Below are 10596 nucleotides of genomic sequence, written 5' to 3'. Positions count from 1 at the left end.
GAGGAATCTAAAATATATGGTCACTTTGATTTAACACTTTCGAGTCCCTGTACAAATTGTTTTGTTATTTAAAAAAGAAAAATAAACATCCAAATGACTGGAGGTGTACTTTTTTGTTTGTTTTTTCTCTGCATTTTCTGAAAGGGAGGAAACACTCCGTTCTTTGAATCTTTAATCTGATTTTGAATGACTGGAGATTTGTAGTATTAAAAAAAACAAAAAAACCCAACCCTTTTTTCTTTTTAGGTTATATGAGGTCATGTAGCTAGTCTGATCACATACTCAGTTACTGTGTTGTAAGGATGTGAGCACACTTATAAAACAAACATTTTCCAATGACTGAAAAGGAATGCAGTCAGACCAACTGGATGAGTGACAACTGGACGTCACTTAACTACACTGGTTTTTATTGATGCACTACCCGCATCTTAAGCATTTAATTGTCCTATTACTGGTAGGATATTATGAATAATAAAAATGTAAAAATAATGGTAGAATGTCAAGGCCTTAGCAGAAAGTAGCAGTTTAAGTAGTCTGTCCTTATTTTTCAGGTAAGGTAAAAACAAAACCTCAGCCCCTCATAGGATCAGGATTACTAAATCTCAGATCATGAAAACAAATGAGAAGGTATGTGGTCCATGGCAGAAATAACACTTTAATAAAGGCATTAACAAACTCTCAGAAGTTAAGGCTTCCTGAAAAAGTTGTCTGCTGGCTGGTATAAGAAGATTGCAGGCCATAATCTATGCACCACGTGGATCTTGCGTGTAACTGCTGTAATCCCTCGGCCTTGCAGAGGATTTTTCTGCCATTAACTGATGGCTTTTGGAAAGGGAGCACAGCTGTTAGAGAGGGCACGCGCACATACCCAATCTCAAGCATAGGAGCTTTAAATCCATTTGGATGCTCATGTCACGGTACTGATGGTGTGATATGACTCATGGATATGGTTTTACAAATATTCACTTTGGGTGGATGTGTGTTCATAAGAAGGTAAGTAATGGGCTTGTGAGGACAAGAATTCTGTGCTATATTTTAGAAGCTTTTTTTAAGCATGGATTTTTATGCATCCGTAAGGTCTGCGTGTAGGAAACAGTGGTCAGATTTATTTCTGTCATTTTAGAAACACCAAAAATATAAAACCATATTCTATATTAATACGTCCGCACGATTCCTTTTGTGCTAATAACAGATGGAATGAAAATCAAACTCATTCTGCTTTTCAGATATTTAACCCTGACAAGCCGCGAGTGAAAAGGATCAGTCATGTTTTTCATTCTTATAGCTGGTAAGAACAGTCAATCTTTGAATACACCAATTGAAAACCCCAAAATTCTTTGGTGAAAATGAAAGCAATGGGACTGGCAGCACAAGAGAATGAATGCTAGCTCTTCTGACTCAGTGTTATACTTTAACAATGTAACACATTAGTGTATAGAAACTGATGTGCAGTTTTGTGCTATACGGAAGGCCCACAGATTGTACTTGTGTAAACTTGAATCTGCCCTTTCATTCAGAACTCAGAGAACAAGCTGACATTCTCTTCATGTGACTTACATTACATGACTCTTCCTGCTCATGTTCACCCTCTTTTAATCTCGTCATGGATGTTGAGGAGGAAACAAAACTCATTTAAAAAGTTTAAATGTTTTTGCCACATGACTAGATATTTGAGGTCTGAATAATTATGATAATTGATTCTTACTTGGAACTTACCTTCAATAATGCAAAACATGGAGTGTAACTGTTAGTCAATTGTCATTGTAGTAATTAGAAATGGTTACCACAGACTTCTATTTTATGCAGTTTTTGTCTGTTTGAGTTCTGTAATTCATTTTCTGAGCCTGCCTATCACTTACCAAACTATAATGGAAAGTATATGACAAAGGCAATTGATTTTTAAAACATCCGCTAGCAAGTTCACAAAATATAATGAAGTTGATGAGCAGCAGATCTTTTAATTAACAATTCAAATTTCACCAATTCCCTCAAACAAAAAGCTAAGCAAACATCGATAATTTCTCTTCATCTGAAAGGTCGTAGCACTTGGCACCTTAGAAAACTTCTCTCTCCCCCCAGTGTGCTCCCTGGCTGTGCCGCAGGGGATGACCCTGTGGGCATGCACCCGCTCCTGCCCCCCCAGGTGCATGTGCACTCCGGAGAAGAGCTGCACCGTGTTATGTGACCGTGCCAACATGGCGCAGCTGCCCAAAGAGTTTCCCTGTGAGGCTTCCTCCATAAACCTGGAGAAGAATAAGCTCAGGTTTTTGGCTGAGCGAGCTTTTGGCACCCTGCCCTCACTCAGGTCACTTTCCCTGAACCACAACAACATCTCCTTCATCACACCAGGAGCTTTTAAAGGCCTACCGAACCTTGTGGAGCTCAAGATGGCCCACAATGAGTACATCCGCTATCTCCACACGCGGACCTTCACCTCGCTCAAGCGTCTCGTGCGCCTGGACCTTTCCGAGTGCAACCTCTTCAGTATGCCGGAGCGCATCTTCGCGGAGCAGACCTCAATGAGGGAGCTGCTCTGCTTCCACAACTATTTCAGGCGTGTTCCGGTTGCCATACGGGGAATGGAGAACCTGACGCATGTTTACCTGGAGCGGAACAAGATTGAAGCGGTCGCCTACAATTCTCTTGTGGGCCTAAGCAGCGTCAGGTATCTCAACCTACAGGAGAATCGGATCAGTGTCATCCATGATGAGGCTTTTAAGGACCTGTGTCATCTGGAGAACTTTTACCTGAATGACAATCTGTTGGTTTACTTGCCACCAAGATCTTTTAAGGGCCTCAGTCATCTCAAGATGTTGAATCTGGGTGGAAACCTTCTCACCAATATCTCCAGAAGCTGGTTCAGTGACATGGCAGAGCTGGAGGTGCTCTACTTGGACCGGAACAGCCTGGCCTTCATCGAGGATGGCGCCTTCGAGAACCTGACCAGTCTCGTGACGCTACACCTCAACAGCAACAACTTGACTACTCTGCCTTTCACCATCTTCCAGCCCATCTACTTCATTGGACATCTCTATTTGTTCCGCAACCCCTGGGAGTGCGACTGTGAGCTGGAGTGGCTCAAGGAGTGGATGGAGAATTACCAGCTGGTGAGGGACATCCCATGTGCCTCGCCTGCTTCGGTGGCCAGCCTAGACCTAAGCAAAGTGGTTTACACTCGCCTAAATGGCACCTGCGTGGACCCGGCCGAGCTCAACCTGACCACAGTCCTTCCAGACTACCGCACCACGGAGAACAGGTTCAACTTCCTGATCTCCAAGCTGCTGCAGCAGGAGCTGAGGGAGGAGATGGGGAACTCTACAGAAGGGCCAAGGAATGGCACACGGCTGGGTACGGAAGAGTACGACGTCTCCGCAGCCCTCAGGCCGTCCATCACCTTCCTGACACTGCTGCTGACGTGCCTGTTCTACTTCCAATCCAGACAGGCTCTCTATTAAACCTTGATGCCCCATGAAAGCTTGGTGCACTAAGAGAGACTAGAGGGGTGGACTACATGCCTCGTCAAACGAGAGAGACCAGAGAGGTGGACTACATGCCTCGTCAAACGAGAGAGACCAGAGAGGTGGACTACATGCCTCGTCAAACGAGAGAGACCAGAGAGGTGGACTACATGCCTCGTCAAACGAGAGAGACCAGAGAGGTGGACTACATGCCTCGTCAAACGGAGGACGTCAGCAGCTGCAGAACTGAATTATTATGATACTGTTAAAGAAACTAGTTCACCATATATTGAATGTATTGATTTTTTTTTTACAAGCTATGAATAACGTTATACTATGGAAAATAAAAAAAAACCAAGGGATAATTACTGTAATCCCAAAACATCTGGGCAGCAAAAAACTTATTTCTTTTGATGAATAATCCAGTGATTATTGAAGTGACTAATCAAATATTTGCATCGTAGCTTGCACAATTTCTCAATGGACCTTATTTAGCCATCAGCTTTTAAACATATCTTGAAGTTTAACAACAGCTAACGATAAAGGCAAAGGAGATTAATATTTAATTCAAGTATAAGTCTTTGTAAATTTCCTGCTGGTACAAAAGATTAAAAAATTACAATATATCCATTTATCCAATATATCCAATATCCACTCTTTTCTGTCAAAATTTACCACCAAGGATATGCAAAGTAGAAACAATAAAAACAACACTAGCATTTCTCCGTCAGTCTAATAAATCAACCCGTCTAGCGAGGACAGAAACACGCATTCTGTGCTGCAGGCGCAGCTCCTCCTGCACTTCATGGAAAAAGCCAAGTCAGGCAAGAGAGTAACTCTTAAATTTCTCCTTTAAATTCCAATATTCCATTAGAAATACTACATTCAAGCCATATTTTTGGTTCTTGACTCCAGAGTGCTGTGAAGACAGTGAAATGCACAATGAAATGTTTTTCTAAATAAACGTAGCTCCTCTATAAATACGGTTTCACGATAAACGGAGGATTGAGGTTCACATGAGATCAAACAAATCCATAAATCACTCACACCATTTGAATGCAGACCAAATTTGGCACCTATGCATAAACAGTTGTAGATTTTTTGACGATTTAGAAAAAAGAATGGAGCAAAGAATGTTTTGGATTAAACGATGTGGAAGACCTCATTCACACTGCTACCACGGTGGTAAAAGACCTTTTATTACCATTCCCGGGAATAGGTTTTTTAAGTTACACTATTCCCTTTCCCCATCGAAGGCACATACAGTTGTATTTCAACACATGCAGCTGAAACTGCTTGATGCTTTGCTGTTACGTAATTTTATGTAACAGTAATATGAGCAGGTGATGTTTTATAAGACTCACTCCTACTGCTGCCGTGTAGCAGATAAAGTTGTTTGCTTCTCATATCATTTTTCAACTGAGTAACAGTGGATGTGTGTAGTTGTAATAAATGCATTAATCTTCTTTTAACGCTAGATTTAGCTGCACTCTGCTCCCCGAGCGTCTGTGTCCTAACCTAAAGGTTTTCTCGCTGCCACTGTATGTGCCCTACAGTACCGGGCGGATAAATGACCCTAACAAAAGGTGACCTCATCCTCCAAGCACAGCTACACCAAGCTCCTTCTGTCAGAATAATCCACCAACATGCGCAAAATGCAGGGTTAGTATTGATTTTTCTTGTGTGTAAAAGACAGATCCAGACATCTTGGTTTACATAATGTTCTAGTTTAAACAATTATGTCACAGAGGGTTTCAAATGTTCAATTGTTATATATTGCCACTCCAACACTGAACCTAGCTGGGTGCATGAGCAGCAACAACATGAACCAGAGTTAATCTTCTGATCAGTGCCGTTAATCCTGGAACACGGGCTTGAATTAGCACACGTGTCACAAACTGGACGAGGAGGCGCTGGGAGTCACACTGCAGTGCTTTTATACTATGGACAGCCATTAACTTAATCCTTCAGGTAATCAATCGGCCAAACAGACCAAGGACTGTGGGTATTCATGCATTTGCAGGAACTGGATTAGCATAGCCTAATATTTAGATGTGTATTTATTAATATTTCAATGGGGTCTACACAACGGCTCTATGCCAAACTTCACTTTTGCTGGACAGCCAAGAGGTCTGGTTTAGCAGCAGTATTTTGACTGACTGCCATTGTTGAAAGGTGTATGTCAGTGACCTCCCTGCATCAGTGCAGAAACTAGCTGGCTAGTGATTTACATTTACGGCGTTTAGCAGACTAAACGGCTAGCGATCTATCCAAACAGCTAAGTTAGTGGTAGAAACAAAGTGGTTAGCAGTGAAGGTAGCAATAAACACATTATTACACAATAAATCATATGTGAGAAGTGATCGTTGTTCTCTTATTAATCATATAGGTGTGTAGTGACAAATGGATTACATCCAAGTGTGATCATCACTAACGTTAGCTAGTTACTTCGTTGGAGACCGACCACCTGGTCATCGCTAAAATGTGAATAAAGTTTATTTCCACGTCGGACCGAACAAGCCTGGCTCTGACATGCAAATGCCCCTGAAAAGAGAGCAAAAGTCAAATCTGCACATCTATTTGTGCAGTCCGAGTGCTCCACTGGCCCCTCCCCCTCTGACAGAGCCAACACTCTGTATGGGTCTGAGCTGAAAGAGAGCTTGAACTGTCAGGAGGTAACTGTCAAAGCACTTTTACACACACAGAGACACACACACACACACACACACACACACACACACACACACACACAGACAGACAGACACACACACACGCGCGCGCGCGAGAGCGGAGCAGTTTTGCCTGGAGTGAGGAGCGGGTTTCCATAAAGTTGGAGTGTTGTTCTTTTCTCTTGCTCCAAGAACGCTCCAGTACCACTCCAGTGCAACACGTCAACGGCCCGCTATAAAACTGCACTGTAAGAAGAGTTCTCTAGGTAGCCTGTTTTCACAGAAACGATGAAATGCAAAAATACAGCCCCTAATGAAAACTCCCTATGGTGAATATGAGCATGGTGATCTTATCACGACCACAAAGGAGTCATTGTGGAATCTAAAAAGCCACGGAAATCGATAGTCTTCCCATCTCCATGACGTATTATTGTTTTTTAGTTAAAATAATTTTATATTAAAACATTTTGCAGCCTGCTACTGGTTTGCCTTCAGTTCAATAAGACATGACGCCTTTCTTAAAAAATGTGCCTCATCTTATCTTCTTTTGTTAAGCTAAGAACTCAGATGTTTGAATAAATATTAGAACAGAAACACAAACACCAGAACAGAGTTGGATTGGAGGAGTGGTGTTGGAGCGGAGGGACTGCAGAGTGCTCTGAGTGAGGAGTGAGTGAGGAGCAGGAATAAGAAAAGCTGGAGTGGAGTTGGAGCAGACTGATTCCAGAACACTGAGTGAGGAGCAGAATTTCCCACCACTCTACTTCGCTCTGCTCACATACATGTATGGTGCAGACACATTTACGTCTTGGTCTCCCCACAAACCAGGCACACCTGAGCACTGACACCACTTGTAGTTGCTCAGATGGGTGAGCAGGATGTGACCTACCACAGCTGCGGGGGAAAACCCGAGAAAAAAAGCCAACAGCAGCACAATATTTCCATCCCTTGCGCTTCTGCCAACCTGTGCAGAGCAGCTAAGCGAGACAGCTGAGGCAGGCATCACTGTCGCACACAGAGCAGCCAAGCGAGAGAGATGAGGCAGGCATCACTGCCGCGCACAGAGCAGACGACACTCAAGTGTTTCACCACAGAAAAGAAAATGTATTTAAAAAACTGTTCATACTGCAGAACTGCTCGGCCCTCAGCAGAGGAATTCACACAGGGCAGTCTCAAGGAGACAGTTTGTCATACACACAGTCATTCGGATGCACAACCCGGGGCTTCTTTTGCAACACAGTGCGGTTTGTAAAATGAGGGCGCGCACCTTGGTTCAAAGCAGTTACACAGAATAAAAATCTGGAATTTGTTTTCTCCTTTTGATTTAACTCAGTTAAAACAATACTTTCTGACGACACATTTCTGAAATGGCAAACCCAGAATAAATCGAGTATTTTTTTTTCTTCCCCCCCCCCCCCCCCCCCATCATATGCCTTGATCTTACAACAAACTGAGACCATTAACACATCTCATTACACAGCAGGTAAAAAGGTGTTTAGAAAGTTGCCCAAAAATGTACCCATGTGCCCAAAGGATGTGCATAGGTCTGCATGTCTTCTCGTGGTCTGAGAGAGTGTCCAGACAAATGGAATGTTCCCTGCGGTGGAAAACGGAAGTCTGACACCGGTAACACTGACAGCATGTAAGCCTCTGAAAGTTCACATGCATGACATCTCTAAAACATTTATGTATGCACTTCTTTAGAGAGAGACAGTATCTAGGAGCCGGGTGAGAGCTCTAAAGTGGACGCAGTTTGAGGACACACAGTGTGGAAGACTGTGCTACAGCAACTGGGGCCCAGTGAAAAGCTGACGGAGTTTCGCGTGATGGCTGACTTAACAACAAGATACAGGCATCCGAGGACACTGCTGCAGTGTGTGTGCTTTCACTAAGGCCAAGGAGCACTAGCACAAGCAGCAGAATTTCTAGAATGGGAAAAATGTATTCTAATGTAGGAATTCTAATGTAGGATTTCTAATGGTAAAAATGGTATTTAGGATACTGTCTCTTTAAATCAAAGTCTTCAAAATGTTGCATCCTATCTAAAAGGACATAACAATATTCAGTACTTTATGTATTTAGCTTTTAATGCAACACTACGTAGTTTGTAAGGGGCCGTATTCGACCGACTTCAGGTCGTGTACAGTGAGGTTTCTGAAAAATCAGACGCGGTTTTTTTCTCGCCTGAGGAATGATATTTCATTTGTTAGTTTTTTTCCTGTTTGTTTGCAGAGATGCATCGCAGTGAGGCTGGGGTTGCGGGCTGCAGTCTGGGGCCAGTTCGGCGGGTTCTAGTAGACCCAGGACACGGGCACCCACTGCGCTGTGGTGCGCACGAGCTCGATGGCCTCCTCCAGGTTCCGGATTGTCTCGTCGATCTCGTTGTTGATGATGGTCTGGTCGAAGTAGTGCGCATAGGTCTTCTGGAGGACCTCGGACTCCTTCTGCAGCCGCTGCAGTGACTCGTCCTGTGGGGGAGGGGTCAGAATGAGAGTGGGTGGAAAGACAGCCTGAACAGTTTGGATACATTGGCGGGGGGGATGTTTACAGCAGGTGGTCAATATAAACAAAACCGAGAAACGTGGGGTTCTGCCTCGGTTTATGTGTGGACAGAGAGAGAGAGCAAGAGATAGATAGACAGACAGACAGAGAAAGTGTTATGTGGTCTCACCTCATTCATGCCTGGGGTGATGGTTGGCGCAGCAATGAAAACCACATAAGGTGCAAACTCTGCTGTCCGCAACACCTTCAGCGCCTGGGAGCGACATACACAAACACCATAAGACTCCTTCTATACCGCAGTACAGCACCACGACAACGTGGCACCGTGGCACGGGAGCTCCTCTGACACAGCATGCGAGGCACGGAGACGGGACTCACCTGCGGCTCCACATCCAGGATGGATATGAGGCCTTTCTCGTGGATCTTGCGGATGGTCTCCAGCCGGGTGCCGTACATGGCGTCTTCGTGGCTGCCGTACTCCAGGTACTCGTTGTTGGCAATGTCCTGCATCATTTGGTCGTGTGATACGAAGTAATAGTTCTTGCCATTCTCCTCGTCCTTTTTCGGAGGTCTGGTCGTGTCTGCGAGGAAAGGCAGGTTTCAGACCCAGATGTTCCTGCACCGGAGCCATGCCAGCTCCACCATGCTGAAGAATGGTAAGAATGGCACTGTTGGGAAAACACTCTTACGTGGAATGGGGTATGCGAATTTGTCGGGGTGCTTCGTGATTAGTGTGTTCTTGATGTGTCTCCTGCCAACACCATGGGCCCCTGCAGACCAGAAACAGCAGACAACCGTGAGGACTTCAGTCCAGGTGATTTTGAATGAAATAATCCAGACAGACTCCAGATTCTCACTCACCTAATAACACTAACGTCTTCCTCTTAAACGCTGGCAACTTCACTACCTCTTCATACGTGACAAGATCTAGTTGATCAAACACTGGAATGGCAAGGAGACATTTTATGCGGTTACTCGGAAGTCCTGGGTCGAAGTGAACATCTCTCAGGCACACGGATGCACGCCGTACTCTACGGCCAGCTAGTAACATCTGTCCCGTTCTCCAGATCAGAAGTTGGCCGTCTAGGAACAGAACTGTTGTGTTTAAGGCCTGACTGAAACGGTCCGGGTCTGAAGGGTGACATACAGCACAGTGCACTGCTGTACCTGCTCTCTCACACGGTCATAAAAGTGCTTGAAAAATATGACTGAAGACAGATACACCAACGCAGGGGAACACAGATAACTGCACTGCTGCGGCCCTCCAGGGCAGGTCAGAGCAAAATGGCAAGAATGTGGAAGGAGTATATTTAGGTGGGGAACTTGGGCATATCGTCATGCCCTGCTTGGCCCCGCACGCTTATGTAACGCTGCACTGGCCAGTGGACGGGGAGCACAGTCTAGTGCGGACCCTGCGGCTGTGTGACGCTGGAGCCCGGGGGGGCTTCTGCTCCAGGGCCGAAGGTGAAGGTGAAACAGCAAGAGGGAGGAAACTGAAGATGAAATGGTGATAGGGGGAAAAGTGCCACGGGGAGTCAAGGTGAGGGATAAGACGCGTGACCCCCGCCCCATTTAAAGCCTGGAGCAGGAGCGTGATGGCGGGTGGGAGCCGCGCGTCCAGAGCCCGGCTGGGTGCCGACACCGTGTGCTGCGTGCGGGAAACGAGATCCACCGGGCCGTCTCCTCTTACACTGAGAATAGACGCTGTAAATGTTTCAGGACGGGCTCTCGCACCACCTGGGACGGGCCGTTTAAGGGAGATGGGGGAGCGGCGCGGTGGGATGCTAACTGGAAGCTCCGTGTCACGTGTAAGAGCGTGTGGAACTGTGGGGGTAAAGGGATAACCGAACCGTTTCTAGATGTGGGACAAGCTCAATGAAAGAGATGAAGCACACATACACACACACACGCACACACACACGCGCACGCGCGCGCGCGCACACACACAGACAGTGCAAGAAATGCAG

At 45.3% G+C, this 10596-nt stretch overlaps 2 protein-coding genes across 18 annotated transcripts in view; one reads left to right on the top strand and one right to left on the bottom strand.

Moving 5' to 3' along the window:
- Positions 1 to 721: 721 nt before the first annotated feature.
- Positions 722 to 7544, top strand: nyx (nyctalopin). Its single transcript, XM_027005191.2, has one exon. It carries the CDS (start codon positions 2106 to 2108, stop codon positions 3453 to 3455), a length of 1350 nt encoding a protein of 449 aa, XP_026860992.1. The 5' UTR covers positions 722 to 2105; the 3' UTR covers positions 3456 to 7544.
- Positions 7537 to 10596, bottom strand: part of caska (calcium/calmodulin-dependent serine protein kinase a) — a 102454-nt gene continuing 99394 nt past the window's right edge. For 13 of the 17 annotated variants that reach the window (XM_027005227.2, XM_027005231.2, XM_035522767.1 and 10 more), the window contains 5 exons: positions 9491 to 9571; positions 9319 to 9399; positions 9008 to 9210; positions 8799 to 8882; positions 7537 to 8595 (listed from right to left, as the gene is read on the bottom strand). In XM_027005227.2, coding sequence (XP_026861028.2) covers positions 8419 to 8595; positions 8799 to 8882; positions 9008 to 9210; positions 9319 to 9399; positions 9491 to 9571 — 626 coding nt within the window. In that variant the 3' untranslated portion in view covers positions 7537 to 8418. The remainder of the gene's footprint in view (positions 8596 to 8798; positions 8883 to 9007; positions 9211 to 9318; positions 9400 to 9490; positions 9572 to 10596) is intronic. The other 4 variants (XM_027005229.2, XM_027005238.2, XM_035522770.1 and 1 more) reach the window with 1 other exon arrangement.

This window comes from Electrophorus electricus, chromosome 25 (assembly GCF_013358815.1).
Source record: "Electrophorus electricus isolate fEleEle1 chromosome 25, fEleEle1.pri, whole genome shotgun sequence".
In the NCBI taxonomy this organism is placed as follows: Eukaryota; Metazoa; Chordata; class Actinopteri; order Gymnotiformes; family Gymnotidae; genus Electrophorus; species Electrophorus electricus.
This window is presented reverse-complemented; position numbering and strand designations above follow the sequence as displayed.

What these genes read in the sequence shown, in the direction of transcription:
- nyx (XM_027005191.2), top strand. Translation starts at nt 2,106, where the DNA reads ATGACCCTGTGGGCATGCACCCGCTCCTGCCCCCCCAGGTGCATGTGC.